General features: G+C 43.1%; 1 protein-coding gene across 1 annotated transcript in view; it reads left to right on the top strand.

Annotated features, from left to right (window-relative positions):
• The window catches only part of LOC110159834 (solute carrier organic anion transporter family member 2B1-like), a 53,840-nt gene that overhangs the window by 6,081 nt on the left and 29,323 nt on the right, over positions 1-18,436 (top strand). Inside the window, 6 exon segments of the mRNA XM_055148808.1 lie at positions 11,483-11,561; positions 12,853-12,990; positions 15,284-15,446; positions 16,031-16,243; positions 17,352-17,450; positions 17,571-17,701. Coding sequence (XP_055004783.1) covers positions 11,514-11,561; positions 12,853-12,990; positions 15,284-15,446; positions 16,031-16,243; positions 17,352-17,450; positions 17,571-17,701 — 792 coding nt within the window. The 5' untranslated portion in view covers positions 11,483-11,513.

The following is an 18,436-nucleotide window of genomic DNA, read 5'->3' on the forward strand; positions in this document are numbered from 1 at the left end:
TTTTTCTTTGGGTTTTGTCATTTTGAAACAGATTTTCTGTAATTTACTGAAACAAATGATGTTTTTTGTCTCTTTACTGTTGGCAGGATCAGATTGGTCAAAAATAGAAACATCTGGGACATTACTTGTATAAAACTGGGACAAATCCCTGGTTTTGGGTAAATCTGCTGGGACAGTGGACACAGACTCAAAACTGGGACTGTCCTGGATAAATAGGGATGTCTCTTCTAGTCACCCTACTACTACTACTACTATTACTATTACTACTACTACTGCATTGAAACGCAGCGTGTGTGTGTGTGTCAGATGCCCTCCCGCTACATAGAGATGAAGACAGAGGAAGAGAAGAGGGATAAAGAGGGATGGAGACAAGGAGAGCACAAAAAAGTGACAAGTCCTGATGTGACTGAACCAGGACTAAAATATGGACTGAACCAGGACTGAAACCAGGACTAAACCAGGACTAAACCAGGACTAAACCAGGACTAAACCAGGACTGAACCAAGACCAGGACAAAAGCAGGACTAATGTAAAACAGGACACGGCAGAGGCTTATGTCCCGAATCCCTCGTGTAATTATGACAAAAATAGAACAGAGGCGCCTCAAAAACTTCACATTTCATTTTTATTATTATCACTGTGTTTTACTCACAGTCAGTTTGTCTTTCAATGATAAATGACTCACATCTAAATCCAAAATACAAACTGAAAATGCTGAAATCCAGAGTCCTTTTCCTCTTTAGACGTCCACAGACTGTAAAGAAATCGCTCGGCTCCAGTCAAATGAAGCTCATTGACGCCTGCGGTTACAGGGGAGAATTGAGAGCAGCATTTTAGGAATCGATTTACAGACAAAACAGCAAAATGAAAAACCCGGGATCACGTAGAGCAGATTAATACGAACATTTTAAGAGCAGAACGATGAGGTTCGCAGCAGCAGTAGTTACGGCGGACACACGGTTGTCCTGTCTCCTCCCTCTCACCAGGAGGTTGTGGGTTAGACTCCTGATCTCTCTGATCTAAGCCCCTCCCCTTCTGTCCCAGGTGAGATCGACTAGTTTTGTTAATTATAAAAAAACAACATTAAACGTTCAACATGTGAAAACTTCCACAAGAGCAGAGCACCTCTCTGTTGCCATGGTTTCCATCTAATATTAATACAGATGGAAAAGTACATCGTAATCACCGGGAAAATGATTTAGCTCCCCTCTGGGACGATGACATCATCACATTCTAGAATCTAAAATAGTTTTGGAGCCTGAGAAGCTGTCACCATAGCAACGTGATGTTCTAATGCCGCCCTGGATCTCCATGGTGATAGAACTCTGCTTGATGACATCATCAGTAAAGGACAAAGCACAAAGCAATTTACTGTTTTGAAGAAGATTATAAGTGTAACACGAAACAAACACTACAGACACAGAATACTGCCACTTCTACTGCGTGTACTGTGTGTACTACGACTACTACGACTACTGCCTGTACTGCCTGTACTGCACGTTTACACTCGAGCTTTTCTCTCTCTACTGCATATTTAAACAGAAAAAATGCCCTGGTTTTTTTTTAGAAAATCCCGACCTAAGGTCAAGCGCCAAATCTTAGAGTCTGTGAACCAGGACCTGCACGAGTTGATTCAAGTCTTAGAGACTGAGAACTGTCAACAGTACGAGTGGATCCAAAACTTAAGGAATGAGAACCAGCAACTGCACGAGAGGATCCACAACTCATTAAATCATAAGCAGGAACTGCTTGAGACGATCCAGGACTTTATAAATCAGAACATGCAAAAAAACAAGAGGATCCAAAACTTAGAAAATCAGAACAAGCAACAAAACGAGACGATCCAAAACTTAAACAATCAGAACCAGCAACAAAACGAGACGATCCAAAACTTAGAAAATCAGAACAAAGATCTGCATAAGAAGTTCGAAAAGTCCTCGGTTACGAACCAGAAGCTACAGGAGGTGATCCAAATGTTTCCGCACATGCTCAACTTACACTTAGAAGAACAGACCAAGAGGATCTGCTCGCAGCAGGAGTCGCTGGAGACAGTTCAGATGAGGTGTGATGAAGCAGAAGGTGAAGTCTGCCCACACCTACGAGATCTGAAGGAGGAACGTCAACATGCTCAGCTGAAAGACTCCCATTCAGAGCTCCTCAAAACTGTCACCGAGCTCAACCAAGAGAAGCTGAATTTGAAGGAGGAGCTCGAAACATTGACGACAGGAGTCAGTCCCTCAGGCCTTCAGGAACTTTTTTTGAAATCTTATAAGAAGCGCATGTCCAAAGATCTGAAAAGTGTGGAGAACAGGTTATCGGAGGAGCGTAGAGAGACAGAGAGACAACGACAGAGGAACACAGAACTGTCGGAGGAGATGCAGATTCTCTGTGATGAACATGAAAAGATCAAACAGGAGAAAACACATCTGCAAGAGCAAATCCAGCAGATGTGTGAAGAGAAACCAACTTCTCACACGACTGAAGGACAATACAAACTCCACGAAAAAGAAGAAGAAGAAGATGAGAACGAGAGCGCGAGAGGAGAGGAAGAGGAGACGAAGGAGGAGGAAGACGGGACAAACTAGATGAAACCCCAGCTTAGACCTGGGTTAGACCAGGTTTAAATTGGGTTTTCAGACCTGGTTTAAACCTGGGTTAGACCTTGTTTAGTCCTGGTGTAGACCTGCCGGTATTACGACATCCGTCCGGTATTACAACATGTCTCTATTTACTCTATTTTTGTTTAGCACTCATGCCTCACAGCAAGAAGGTTGTGGGTTGGATCCCCGGGTGACCCGGGTCTTTCTGTGTGGACTTTGTGTTTCTCCTCGTGTCTGGATGAGTTTCCTCTGGTTTCTCCATCAACACAAAACCTGCTCCTGTTCTCCAGAACAGTTCAAAACAATCGACCGATGAACCTGCCCAGAGACGACAGGTGGAAATGAACACATGAAACACTTCACACACATTGCCTCGTATGAAAGTGGTGTGTGTGTGTGTGTTGGAGGTCGGAGGGACCGATGGCGCCGATTGACATGGCAGCCGTGCTTCTGTCAGTCTGCCCCAGGGCAGCTGTGGCTACAACAGCAGTTAACATCACCAGGTGTAGAGTGAATGAATAATGTTCTGTAAAATATCTTTGTGACAAAAATGTGTGTGAAAAGCGCCGTCTCTATTCAGACGCGCCAGTATTACAACATGTTTTATATTTGTGACTACAAAATAAATCAACTATTCTAAATATTTTTCAATATATCAACATTTCATCATTTCTAAATCTAGTTATTGAAAAAAACTAAATCACACACAAAGTCGGACTCTCCTGAAACTCTGAGAGAATCGAAACAACAAAAATGTAGAGCTGTATGATAATAATTTAGTAAAACAAACCAAAAACTACTCTGGGTGATATATCGATACAGCAGCCCACGATATCGATACTGTATCATCACATTAAACCATACGATATATGGATATTTTTGCACACCCCTAACGAACTGATGCTGAGTCTGAGGACAATGTCTGTATGTGTCTGTGTGTGTATGTGTCTGTGTGTGTGTGTGTGTGTGTGTGTGTGTGTGTGTGTGTGTGTGTGTGTGTGTGTGTGTGTGTGTGTGTGTGTGTGTGTGTGTGCGTGTATATGTGTGTGTGTGTGTGTGTGTGTGTGTGTGTGTGTGTATGTGTGTGTGTGTGTGTGTGTGTGTGTGTGTGTGTGTGTGTAATGGAAGAAAACCGCAACTATTACTCCTACAACATTTTTACTGTCACTGCCCCCCCCCCCTTTCCTCTAAAGAGTTCATGTGGTGTTTATTACTTCAGCTTCTACTATTACTACTTCTACTTCTACTTCTACTACTACTACTACTACTACTACTACTACTACTACTACTACTACTACTACTAGTATAAGAACAAGGTACAAAGTATTATTTTCACTGTCACTGCCCCCCCTTCCTCTAACCAGTTCATGTGATGTCTTGTGATTACTTCTGTTACTACGAGTACTACTGCTACTACTACTACTACTACTACTACTACTACTACTACTACTACTACTACTACTACTACTACTACTACTACTACTACTACTACTACTACTACTACTACTGCCTCTACTACATGTACAAGGTATTTTTACTGTTACTGTTACTGTCCCCCCTTTCCTCACCACCAGTTCATGTGGCATTTATTGCATCTGCTGTTACTACTACTACTACTACTTCTACTTCTACTACTGCTACTACTACTACTATTAAAACTACTATTACTTAGTGGGACCACAATTTCAAAATCTAAATCTGGGACATCCGTGGTTTGTGATCTGTGAAATTGTGAAACATAATTAATGAAAATTGTTCTGCTCTCGATGAGTCAGTACAGTCACTTTTTCTTTGGGTTTTGTCATTTTGAAACAGATTTTCTGTAATTTACTGAAACAAATAACGTTTTTTTTGTCTCTCTTTACTGTTGGCAGGATCAGATTGGTCAAGAATAGGGACATCAGGGCAGTGTTGGGAAGGTGACTTTTAAAATGTAATCCCCTACAGAAACAAAGACTCGGAAATCTTCATGTAAGAAGTTTTGTCTGCTAAAAGAAAATAAAAAGCCCAGACTTTACTGAACCGTATTAAAAATATTATTGATAGAAGACGAAGAGACACGTCCACACAGCAGGATTTAGTTCTGTTAAATCCTGGTTTTGTCCTGTTTTAGTCCTGGTTTAGATCTAGTTTAGACCTGGTTTTAGCCCCAGTTTAGATCTAGTTTAGACCTGGTTTAGTCCTGGTTTTAGACCTGGTTTAGACCTGGTTCAGTTCTGGTTCAATCCTGGTTTTAGACCTGGTTTAGTGTCCGGCAATGAGTGGAATTACCGAGAAAAAAAAAAAAAAAAAAAAAAAGGGGATATAACCCAAAATGTGAAAACAGGAAAATATCCCCATGTAATCCATTTATTTCAACAAAGTAACTGTTATCCAATTACCACTCACTGAAACAGTAACTGTAACTGAATACAGTTACTCATAATTTGTACTCTGATTACGTGTAATCTGTTACTCCCCAACACTGCATCTGGGACATTTCTTGTATAAAACTGGGACAAATCACTGGTTTTGTGTAAATCTGCTGGGACAGTGGACACCGGGTTCAAAACTGGGACTGTCCTGGGTCTGGTCACCTTACTATTACTACTATTATTACTACTACTATTACTGCATTGAAACCCAGTCCATGTGGTGTTTATTACTGCTGCTACTGTGCTTGTGCCCCTCTTCTCTGTCAGGAAACGTCCACTCGAAAAAGTGACTGGAATGTGAGGAATTCCAGAGTTGACTTACGAAATGCCATGATCCCGTTTTGTTTTTCTACGACCATTGACATTTGAAAACAAAATGTGGCGCCTTTCGAGCGGAATAATCCTCAGAACGTACAGAGCAGGGCGCTGAGTGACAAGTACTACTTTTTAAACGTCGATTTTGGGATAATTGTGACTTTTTTGGGTATCGATACCTGCTCAAATACCCACTTTCGATACGAGTTCTTAGTATTGATCAGCAACTAATTTTTGATAAGTAGAAGTAGTAGTAGTAGTAATAGTAATAGTAGTTGTAGTAGTAGTAATACTGTAGTAGTAGCAGTAGTAGTAGTCGTAGATGTTGTAATAGTAGTAGTCGTAATAGTAGTAGTAATAGTAGTCATGGTAGTAGTAGTAGTAGTAGTAGTAGTGTAGTAGTAGTAGTAGTAGTAGTAGTAGTAGTAGTAGTAGTAGTAGTAATAGTAGCAGCAGTAGTAGTAGTAGTAGTAATAGTAGCAGCAGTAGTAGTAGTAGTAGTAGTAGTAGTAGTAGTAGTTGTAGCAGCAGTAGTAGTAGTAGTAGTAGTAGTAATATTAGTAATAATAGTAGTAGTAGTAGTAGTAGTAGTAGTAGTAATAGAAGTAATAGTAGCAGCAGTAGTAGTAGTAGTAGTAGTAGTAGCAGCAGCAGGAGTAGTAGTAGGAGTAGTAGTAGTAGTTGTTGTTTCACTTTGTAGAAACCGTCTGACCTCGCAGTATTAGGATTTGTTCGCTCGACGGTGGGCGGGTACTTTTTTATTTAACCAGTCACTGTTATTTGGTCGTGACGTATGTAACGCTCCGCTAACGAGGATAACTGTTTTATTAAGATTTTCCCAAATCTTGTAAGAAGGACAATAACGTCTTTCCCCTTGATAAAATTCACCAAACATTCTTCGTTGTTCCGGCTTTAAATCCTCGATCTCAGGAATCTGGTGGGCTGGTGCCCAAACTCGCACTTCCGAGGTTTTTGCGAACCATCTAGACCAGAGGTGCTCAATACGTCGATCCCGATCTACCAGTCGATCGCCAAGGTCGTGGGGGTAGATCGCCGTGTCTCGTCTCGGACTCGTGTTTGGACTCGGTCTTGTCTCTCACTCGAGGTGTGACACACAACAAGTGTGATCATATTTCATTCCGGCCGCTGCTGTTGGTAATAAACTTGTACAGGTGTGCCAGAGCGTGTGGGGCGTCTCAGTGCAGCCTGTGCGCTCATTTGAAACCCGCAGCCTCTACGGCGCATCACAAACACACACGCTCCCTATGCACGGCTCGTCTGCGAACAGCGTGTGCCCTCGTGTACCAGCGTGCATCACAGGGCAGGTTCAACTTCCTAAACATCCTACCTGTCCATCTGCCTCACGTCAGCACGCCGCCCCTCGCCTTTTCACGCTCTCGCTCCTTCCTGCGTACAGCGAACACAAGCCCCTCCCACAGTGCGGCTGATTAGAAGAGCAAGACCAAACGTGAAGCAAAAACCAGTCTAAATTTGTGTTCCAGTGTCGGCACAAAGCAGGTCTACAGCATAGAGCGGATCTACAGAACAGACCTACTGCCACATTTGGCTGAAGTTTGTCTAACAAAAGTGACAAATGCATCTGTTTTTGTCACAATGTGCGTTTGGTTTGGTAAACGTGCAGAGGCTGGTAAATATCACTGCAAAACCAGAAAAGAATGCAGCTCCAGTTTGGAACTTTTAAAAAGGTTTAAAAATCTTCCTTCACTTTTTTCACAGTTTTGTGTAAAGCGCCAGAGGAAGTTCTCTTAAAGAAGAGGTTCTCAAACTGTGGGGGAGGGTCCAAAAAAGGGGCACAGAGTGTTTCAGTGCAGTTTGTTTGGCTTTGTATTAGGCAGATCATTTTGACTTAGTCATTTTGAAAGTAGCTCACATGCTGAAAAAGTGTGAACACCTCTGGTCTAGTGTATTCAGATTCCTGACTGAGTCGCTGGAGAGAAATGAAATTGAGCAGAGGAACGAGGTGGCACCAGCCTGGTTACACCCCCCACGGGATCAGACTTTGACGAGCTGGTCTGGCTGTACATATATATATATATATATATATATATATATATATATACATATATATACATATGGGTCTTTAGAAGTAATTTAAATCTTTTTCATGTAAATGTAAAAATGTATTTCCTCGCAGAAATGTGTCATAAGAGCAAAAGTTAAAGCGGAGCTGTTCTGCAAACTGGACTTCTCAGAGCTTTTAATCGTGCTGTCACTTCCTTCCATAACATTTTACTGGAGAAAAGTGTTTGATGGACCCTTCACCAGAAAAAGTTACACAATGGACCACTGGAACATTTTCCGAGTAATGACTTTGTTTAGTTTCATTTCCGTTTGTCCAGGAAGTGACTCTCCCCTGTCCCCTGTTTTTTTTTTACCCCGATTCTCTCTCTCTCAGCATCAGCACTTTAACTGGATCTACTTCTCTTCTCTCTCTGTCTCTTCTCTGTCTCTCTATCTTCTCTCTCTATCTTCTCTCTCTATCTTCTCTATCTTCTCTCTCTATCTTCTCTCTCTATCTTCTCTCTATCTTCTCTCTCTGTCTCTCTCTCTCTCTCTCTATCTTCTCTCTCTGTCTCTCTATCTTCTCTCTCTATCTTCTCTCTCTGTCTCTCTCTCTGTCTCTCTCTATCTTCTCTATCTTCTCTCTCTATCTTCTCTCTCTATCTTCTCTCTCTGTCTCTCTATCTTCTCTCTCTATCTTCTCTCTCTATCTTCTCTCTCTGTCTCTCTTCTGTGTCTCTCTATCTTCTCTCTCTATCTTCTCTCTCTGTCTCTCTCTTCTCTCTCTGTCTCTCTATCTTCTCTCTCTTCTCTATCTTCTCTCTCTATCTTCTCTCTCTGTCTCTCTATCTTCTCTCTCTGTCTCTCTATCTTCTCTCTCTGTCTCTCTATCTTCTCTCTCTGTCTCTCTCTCTCTTCTCTCTCTATCTCTCTCTCTCTCTCTCTTCTGTCTATCTCTCTATCTTCTCTTCTATCTTCTCTCTCTTCTCTTCTCTTCTCTCTATCTTCTCTCTCTATCTCTCTCTCTCTCTGTCTCTCTATCTTCTCTCTCTGTCTCTCTTCTCTCTCTCTATCTTCTCTCTCTGTCTCTCTATCTCTCTCTCTCTCTCTATCTTCTCTCTCTGTCTCTCTATCTTCTCTCTCTATCTTCTCTCTCTCTCTCTCTTCTCTCTCTCTTCTCTCTCTCTCTCTATCTGTCTCTATCTTCTCTCTCTATCTTCTCTCTCTGTCTCTCTCTTCTCTCTCTCTCTCTCTCTATCTTCTCTCTCTGTCTCTATCTTCTCTCTCTTCTCTCTCTGTCTCTCTATCTTCTCTCTCTGTCTCTCTCTCTCTCTCTCTCTCTCTATCTTCTCTCTCTGTCTCTTCTCTGTCTCTATCTTTCTTTTTTGTTTTTCCTCGTGTCCACACCGTCTCGTCAAACTCTGATCGTGTCAGATCGTGTCAGATCGTGTCAGATCGTGTCAGATCGTGTCAGATCGTGTCAGATCGTGTCAGATCGTGTCAGATCGTGTCAGATCGTGTCTGATCTCAGAAGTTCAGCAGGTCCGGGTCTGGTTTGTATTTGGACGGGAAAATCACTGGGAAAATCAGGAGCCACAGGAGGCGCCAGTCATAAAAACTGTTGTTGTGTCCTTAGGCAAGACACTTCACCCACATTGCCTAGTATGAAAGTGGTGTGTGTGTGAGTGTTGGTGCTGGTCGGAGGGGTCGACGTTTCAGTCAATCTGCCCCAGGGCAGCTGTGGCTACAGTAGTAGTTTACACCACAGAGTCTGGAGCGAACGAACAACACGTCTGTGACAAATGTCTGTGAAAAGTGTTCAATAAATCAAACTTACTTACTTACTCGAGTACTCCCTCTCTCTGGCTTTAGTTTTTACTCGAGTACTCCCTCTCTCTGGCTTTAGTTTTTACTCGAGTACTCCCTCTCTCTGGCTTTAGTTTTTACTCGAGTACTCCCTCTCTCAGGCTTTAGTTTTTACTCGAGTACTCCCTCTCTCTGGCTTTAGTTTTTTACTCGAGTACTCCCTCTCTGGCTTTAGTTTTTACTCGAGTACTCCCTCTCTCTGGCTTTAGTTTTTACTCGAGTACTCCCTCTCTCTGGCTTTAGTTTTTACTCGAGTACTCCCTCTCTCTGGCTTTAGTTTTTACTCGAGTACTCCCTCTCTCTGGCTTTAGTTTTTACTCGAGTACTCCCTCTCTCTGGCTTTAGTTTTTACTCGAGTACTCCCTCTCCTCTGGCTTTAGTTTTTTACTCGAGTACTCCCTCTCTCTCTGGCTTTAGTTTTTACTCGAGTACTCCCTCTCTCTGGCTTTAGTTTTTACTCGAGTACTCCCTCTCTCTGGCTTTAGTTTTTACTCGAGTACTCCCTCTCTCTGGCTTTAGTTTTTACTCGAGTATTCCCTCTCTCTGTCTTTAGTTTTTACTCGAGTACTCCCTCTCTCTGGCTTTAGTTTTTACTCGAGTACTCCCCCTCTCTGGCTTTAGTTTTTACTCGAGTACTCCCTCTCTCTGTCTTTAGTTTTTACTCGAGTATTCCCTCTCTCTGTCTTTAGTTTTTACTCGAGTATTCCCTCTCTATCTCTTTAGTTTTTACTCGAGTACTCCCTCTCTCTGTCTTTAGTTTTTACTCGAGTATTCCCTCTCTCTGTCTTTAGTTTTTACTCGAGTATTCCCTCTCTATCTCTTTAGTTTTTACTCGAGTACTCCCTCTCTCTGTCTTTTAGTTTTTACTCGAGTACTCCCTCTCTATCTCTTTAGTTTTTACTCGAGTACTCCCTCTCTCTGTCTTTAGTTTTTACTCGAGTATTCCCTCTCTCTGTCTTTAGTTTTTACTCGAGTACTCCTCTCTCTGGTCTTTAGTTTTTTACTCGAGTACTCCCTCTCTATCTCTTTAGTTTTTTACTCGAGTACTCCCTCTCTCTGTCTCTTTAGTTTTTACTCGAGTATTCCCTCTCTCTGTTCTTTAGTTTTTACTCGAGTATTCCCTCTCTATCTCTTTAGTTTTTTACTCGAGTACTCTCTCTCTATCTCTTTAGTTTTTACTCGAGTACTCCCTCTCTCGTATCTCTTTAGTTTTTACTCGAGTACTCCCTCTCTCTGTCTTTAGTTTTACTCGAGTACTCCTCTCTCTCTTTAGTTTTTACTCGAGTACTCCTCTCTCTCTTTGTTTTACTCGAGTACTCCCTCTCTTCTTTAGTTTTACTCGAGTACTCCCTCTCTCTGTTCTTTAGTTTTTACTCGAGTACTCCCTCTCTCTGTCTCGTTAGTTTTACTCGAGTACTCCCTCTCTCTGTCTTTTAGTTTTTACTCGAGTACTCCCTCTCTCTGTCTCGTTCTTTAGTGTTTACTCGAGTACTCCTCTCTCTGTCTCTTTTTAGTTTTTACTCGAGTACTCCCTCTCTCTGTCTTTAGTTTTTACTCGAGTATTCCCTCTCTCTGTTTTACTCGTACTCCTCTCTCTGTCTTTAGTTTTTACTCGAGTACTCCCTCTCTCTCTTTAGTTTTACTCGAGTACTCCCTCTCTCTCTTTAGTTTTTACTCGAGTACTCCCTCTTCTCTGTCTTTAGTTTTTACTCGAGTTTCTCTCTCTTTAGTTTTTACTCGAGTACTCCCTCTCTCTGTCTTTAGTTTTTACTCGAGTATTCCCTCTCTATCTCTTTAGTTTTTACTCGAGTACTCCTCTCTCTATCTCTTTAGTTTTTACTCGAGTACTCCCTCTCTCTAGTCTCTTTAGTTTTTACTCGAGTACTCCCTCTCTCTGTCTTTAGTTTTTACTCGAGTTTCCCTCTCTCTGTCTTTAGTTTTACTCGAGTACTCCCTCTCTATCTCTTTAGTTTTTACTCGAGTACTCCCTCTCTCTGTCTTTAGTTTTACTCGAGTCCCTCTCTCTGTTTTACTCGAGTACTCCCTCTCTGTCTCTGTTTTACTCGAGTTCTCTCTAGTTTTTACTCGTTTCCCTCTCTCTGTCTCGTTCTTTAGTGTTTACTCGAGTACTCCCTCTCTCTGTCTCGTTCTTTAGTGTTTACTCGAGTACTCCCTCTCTCTGTCTCTTTCTTTAGTGTTTACTCGAGTACTCCCTCTCTCTGTCTCGTTCTTTAGTGTTTACTCGAGTACTCCCTCTCTCCTCAGGGCTGTGATGCCATAAGCGTCTGGATCAGAGATGGCCGTTGTGAACACTGCGCCGCGGAGCCTCTTCAGGAGCATCAAGGTCTGACTCTGTGCCCTTTGGCCAAACACACGACACAAAACTGTTCACTACGACTTCACAGACCTGAGTCGATGTGCAGGAGTTTCGTTCGTTTATTATGTCAGGACAGTGCTCTGAAGGGAGCGAGTATTAGAGTCCTGTACGGGTCCATTTTTAGTCCTGATTTAGACCTGGTTTAATCCTGGTTTAGACCTGGTTTAGACCTGGTTTAGTCCTGATTTAGACCTGGTTTAGTCCTGGTTTAGTCCTGATTTAGACCTGGTTTCGTCCTGGTTTAGTCCTGGATTAGTCCTGGTTTAGACCTGGTTTAGACCTGGTTTAGTCCTGGTTTAGTCCTGATTTAGACCTGGTTTATTCCTGGTTTAGTCCTGGTTTAATTCTGGTTTAGTCCTGATTTAGACCTGGTTTAGTCCAGGTTTAGTCCTGGTTTAGTCCTGGTTTAATCTTGGTGTAGTCCCGGTTTAGACCTGGTGTAGTCCCGGTTTCGTCCTGGTTTCGTCCTGGTTTAGTCCTGGTTTAGTCCTGGTTTCGTCCTGGTTTCGTCCTGGTTTAGTCCTGGTGTTGACTGGTTTAGTCCGAGTTTAGTCCTGGTTTAGTCCTGGATTAGTCCTGGTTTAGACCTGGTTTAGACCTGGTTTAGTGCTGGTTTAGTCCTGATTTAGACTTGGTTTAGTCCAGGTTTAGTCCTGGTGTAGTCCTGGTTTAGACCTGGTGTAGTCCCGGTTTCGTCCTGGTTTAGTCCTGGTTTAGTCCTGGTTTTGTCCTGGTTTCATCCTGGTTTAGTCCTGGTTTAGTCCTGGTTTAGTCCTGGTTTAGTCCTGGTTTAATCTTGGTGTAGTTCCGGTTTCGTCCTGGATTAGTCCTGGTTTAGCCCTCATTTAGTCCTGGTGTAGTCCTGGTGTTGACCTGGTTTAGTCCGAGTTTAGTCCTGGTGTTGACCTGGATTAGTCCTGGTTTAGACCTCATTTAGTCCTGGTGTAGTCCTGGTGTAGTCCTGGTGTTGACCTGGTTTAGTCCGAGTTTAGTCCTGGTTTAGACCTGGTTTAGACCTGGTTTAGTCCTGGTTTAGACCTGGTGCAGGACTTTAGGGACAATCAAAACGAAAATGAATGTAACATTTTCAAAACAATAAAAACTAACATGAAGATTTATGATGATGTGTTGAAGTTTATGCCACAAAACTAAAATATCTCCTCTTTAACTCCTTGTTTTGCAGTTTTAACATAATTTTGACCCTTTATTTCCTGCGTTTGTAATAATAATCTTCTTGTCTTGTCTTTGTCTCGGTCAGTTCTTCGTGCTGTGTCACAGCGCGCTGCAGCTCGCTCAGCTCCTCATCTCCGGTTACATGAAGAGCTCCATCTCCACCATCGAGAGGCGCTACGGTCTGTCCAGCCAGAGAGCCGGGCTGCTCGCCTCCTTCAACGAGGTCAGGACCCAGACCCAGACCCAGACTCAGACTCAGACCGGGACTGAGACCGGGATCGAGACCAGGACTGACGCTGGGACTGAGAACGGGACAGAGACTGAGATCGAGACTGAGACTGGGACCGAAACTTGGACCGAGACTGAGACCAAGACTGAGACCGGGACTGAGACCAGGGCTTCAGCAGGACCTGGACTTTGGCAGGACCAGGGCTTCGGCAGGACCTGGACTTCAGCAGGACCTGGACTTCAGCAGGATCAGGACTGAGACCGGGACTGAGACCGGGACTCAGACCAAGACTGAGACAGGGACTGAGACCGGGACTTCAGCAGGACCAGGACTGGACCAGAACTAGGGCTGGGTATCATTAAGAAGTTGTCGATACGATACATCCCTCGATACATCACACTTTTGCTTTGATACAATTTGATATGAGATATTTCAAACTGGTTCTGTACTGTACTAAATGTGATTCTAAAAGTTTTTATTAAACCACTAAGTTTATGCAAAGTTAAAAATTTTTTTTTACTCATTTAACTTTTTATTAAAACTGTGAACATGTTTTGCATAAGTTTCCTTTCTTCAAAAAAAGCAACACAATTTTATCTTTTTCACAAAATAATTCAGTAAAATAAACCAAAAAATACTCTTGGAGATATATCGACGCAGCAGCCCACGATACCAATACTGTATCATCACATTAAACGATACGATATATTGATATTTGAATATTTTTGCACACCTCTAACCAGAACCAAGACTTGGGATGAACTGGGACCGGAGCAGGACTGAAAAAGGACTGGACTTGGTCTGTCCCCGGTCCTGGTCTATACAGGGTCTTGCCGTGGTCTCTTGCAGGTCCAAACCGCGGTCTAAACCAGGAGCGTGCAAAAATATTGAAATATCAATATATTGTATCGTTTAATGTGATGATACAGTATCGATATCGTGGGCTGTTGTATCGATATATCTCCAAGAGTATTTTGGTTTATTTTACTACATTATTTTGTCACAGTGCTACAGTTTTGTTGTTTGTTTAGAGGAAGAAAACTTTTTTATGCGACACATTTGACATTTTCACTGTTTTGATGATTAAAATGTTTGTGTTTTATATTAGAGCTGCTCGATTATGGAAAAAAATCATTATCACAAGTATTTTGGTCGATACTGAAATCACGACTATTCAAATGATTATTTTTTTTGTTACACGAGGCTTTTATTCAGCATTTCTCTCAAAAAAAAAACACTTTATTGATCATTTACACAAAACTTTCAAATTGAAAATAAATATCGGCGACAAATCTGAACCTTAGAGCAGTTTTGCGACATATAAAACATAAAATTAATAAAATAAACTTTAAACATGAAATAAGACGAAAAAACTTAAATGCATCCAAAATAAAGTATATATCCAGCTGTTCTACAACCTCTGTATTTAAAAATAAAATAAATATATTTATTTAGATATAAAATATCCCAAAATAAACTTTCTTAAGCTTTCGTTTCAACTCGATTATGAGTTTGAGATCGTTTGACACAAATTTAATTAGCCTTTTTTTTCTTTTTAACTGTATCAAATCGATTTGAAATATATCGTATCAAATCGTAAGCTCTCTGTATCGAAGTATGTATCGTATCGGCAACTTCTGCATGATTCCCAGCTCCAGTGTAAACCTCACCAGTCCGGTCAGAACCACACGCTGTGACGAAACTTTACAAAGACGAGTGGATCTGGAGCCGTGTCCCGTCTCCCTGATTCCAGAGGACGTGATTGACAGGCGGATTAACCAATCAGAGAGCCGCGTGCACCGTTTAGAACAAAATAAATACAATCACTAAGAAAGGATACGGGTAAGATTAATGCCGTAGTGTGGAACATTCCAGGCAAAATAACATCATTGTCCTGGAACAAACAGGTGCAGGCCCTGCTCTAGGACAATTTTGAGTTTTTTGAGTGAGAATTTTGGAGAGGAGACGTCTTCCACATTTGAGAGACGTGGTTGGACTGTCTCAAATTTGGATGGTGGATTCTCTAATCTCGGTCTAATCTTGGTCTAATTTCGGTCTAAACTCGGTCTAATCTCGGTCTAAACTCGGTCTAATCTCGGTCTAAACTCAGACTAAATTCAGTATAAACTTGGTCTAGTCCCGGTCTCGGTCTAACCTGGGTCTGTTTCAGGTCTAGTCCCGGTCTCGGTCTAACCTGGGTCTGTTTCAGGTCTAGTCCCGGTCTCGGTCTAACCTGGGTCTGTTTCAGGTCTAGTCCCGGTCTCGGTCTAACCTGGGTCTGTTTCAGGTGGGTAACACTCTTCTGATCGTCTTCGTGAGTTTTTGGGGCAGTCGTGTTCATCGGCCGAGGTTCATCGCCGGAGGAGCGAGTTTAGCCGCAGCCGCCGCACTGCTCATGACCGCGCCCCACTTCCTGTACGGACCCTATGAGTACACGGACCAGGACACAGGCAAGTACTACTGCAGTACTACTGCAATACTACTACTACTACGAGTACAGGGACCAGGACACAGGCGAGTACTACTGCAGTACTACTGCAATACTACTACTACTACGAGTACATGGACCAGGACACACGCGAGTACTACTGCAATACTACTGCAATACTACTACTACTACTATGAGTACATGGACACGGACACACGCGAGTACTACTGCAGTACTACTGCAATACTACTACTACTACGAGTACATGGACCAGGACACACGCGAGTACTACTGCAGTACTACTGCAATACTACTACTACGACTACATGGACCAGGACACAGGCGAGTACTACTGAAGTACTGCTACTACCACTGCTACTACAACTGCAGTTACAGGAACCAGAACAGAGATGAGTACTGCTACTACTATTATTACTACAGTACTGCACAGGACTTTACCAGGACTAAACCAGAACTAAACCAGGACTGAACCAGGATTAAACCAGGATTAAACCAAGACTTAGTCACAACTGAACCAAGACTGAACTAGAACTAAACCAGGACTAACCCTGGACTAACCCTGGTTTATCCCTGCCTGTCCTTCAGCTCAGGGTAACCGCTCGAGCCTGTGCCGGGTGAATGGGTCAGTGGGATCTGACCCGGGCTGTGCGGAGCGTGAGGGCAGCGGGCACGAGGGCGCGTACCCGCTGCTGTTGCTAGGGCAACTGCTCCTGGGCATCGGGGCGGTGCCCATCCAGCCGTTTGGCATTTCCTACATCGACGACTACGCCAGCAAACGCAACTCGCCTCTCTACCTCGGTACGACACAAAGACTTTATGTAACTGTGACTCTAAAGCCGCACTGTGGAACCTTCAGGTCATGTTAGTGAAGGAATCATCTGCTCGTCTCCATGGAGACGTTACAGCTTTGTTTGAATGTTCCACTGTATGGCATTCATACAGGTTAGTGTTGTCATAAGACTAAAATACTAGGTCCAAACTAGATCTAAACCAGGTCTAAACCAGGTCTAAAACAAACCTAAACCAGGTCTAAACCAGGTCTAAAACAAACCTAAACCAGGTCTAAATCAGGTCTAAACCAGGTCTAAACCAGGTCTAAACCAGGTCTAAACCAGGACTAAACCAGGTCTAAACCAGGTCTAAAACAGATCTAAACCAGGACTAAGCCAGGTCTAAACCAGGTCTAAACCAGGTCTAAAACAGATCTAAACCAGGACTAAGCCAGGTCTAAACCAGGACTAAACCAGGTCTAATGGCACAGTAAGACCTTGCTAGGTTCAGGTGAAGTTTGCGTGTTCTCCCTGTGAGGTCCTGATCCAGGATCTGGGCTTAGACCTGTGGGGTTTGTCGTTGGGACTTGTTTGTTTGTGAATCACTCATGTCACTGTGACCTGAATCAGATCAAAATAATCTGGATCACAATCTGGATCTAAACCAGTTTAGCTCCTGTTGATGTTTTCCCGCCAAACATGAGTGAACATGTCTGGAGCAGAACTCAACCAAGACTCCTGGTTCTGGTCCGCTGCATTCCAAACGTCCTGTAAACAAGACTGATGTCGCTAAGCTCCTCCCCCTGACAAACCGGTGTGGGCGCTCAGGTCCTGGGTCTCTGGTCCTGGGTCTCTGGTCCTGGGTCTCGGGTCCTGGATCTCGGGTCCTGGGTCTCAGGTCCTGGGTCTCTGGTCCTGGATCTCGGGTCCTGGGTCTCTGGTCCTGGGTCTCGGGTCCTGGGTCTCTGGTCCTGGGTCTCTGGTCCTGGGTCCTGGATCTCAGGTCCTGGGTCTCTGGTCCTGCGTCTTGGGTCCTGTGTCTCGGGTCCTGGATCTCTGGTCCTGGATCTCAGGTCCTGGGTCTCTGGTAGTTCCCAGTCTCATGTGGTTCTGATGGTTCTGGTTCTGGTCTTCAGGGATCCTTCTGGCCGTCACCTCCATCGGTCCGGCCTTCGGCTTCATGACCAGCGCCTTCACACTCCGGATCTTTGTGGACTTCAACACCGTCTCCAAAGGTCTGAACCAGGACTGAACCAGGACTGAACCAGGACTGAACCAAGACTAAACTAGGACTAAACCAGGAATGAACCAGGACTGAACCAGGACTTAACTCGGTCTAACCCGGTCCCTCTCAGACCAGGTCCGTATGGAGCCCGGGGACCTCCGGTGGGTCGGGGCGTGGTGGCTCGGTTTCCTGTTGGCGTCTTGTTTGCTGTTTCTGACGGCGCTGCCCATCCTGTTCTTCCCCCGAGAGCTGCCCCCAGAGGTGAGTCCAGGACATGACTCCGAGCTGAGTCTGGGTCAGAACCAGAACTAGAACCTGTGTTTATCTCGGCATTTTGTTTAATTTGGAGACTCCCTCTCCAAACTGTGGGTGTGGGATGAGTTTGTGATCCTGGTTTGGCATAATTGAGCTTTGGCACCAATGGTTTTGTGTTTTGGGAGGAGCACATCCCCTTGAGCATCCAAACGAGGTACCAGCATGTTTTTTTAGGATGTTGTTTTGCTCACCTATTTTAATCGCACTGTAATTACAATTACAGCTGGGCGATATGGAGCAAAAAATATATCTCGATTTTTTTTTTTTTATATCTCTATATGATATATACTGTATCTTGATATGTGTTCAAGAAAAATAACCCCCCCAAAACTCCTGCAGAAATAAATCTGCCAAATTCCACAAGTTCTTTTTTTACTGAAGTGCAAGAGGTCGGCAGTTCATGTAGGAGCAAAGAGCTTCTGCTACATTTAAGATGATAAAAATCCCATATTACATAAATAAGAATTTAACTGTAAAATAAAAGAAATAAAACATATTTCTTTCTTTTCATTCATAAATAAAACAACTCAAGTTACACATTATTAATTAAAATCTGCATAAATAAACTTTACATTACTAAACTTTATAACATATAAACCATAATGACTCTAGAGCCACATCAGCCCGTTTGACATTATAATGTGTTTAATGCAGATTTGCGCACGTTTGTTTTACAGAAAC

The sequence above is a fragment of the Boleophthalmus pectinirostris genome, unplaced genomic scaffold, assembly GCF_026225935.1.
Source record: "Boleophthalmus pectinirostris isolate CB_2022bp ecotype Guang Dong unplaced genomic scaffold, ASM2622593v1 HiC_scaffold_12, whole genome shotgun sequence".
NCBI lineage: Eukaryota > Metazoa > Chordata > Actinopteri > Gobiiformes > Gobiidae > Boleophthalmus > Boleophthalmus pectinirostris.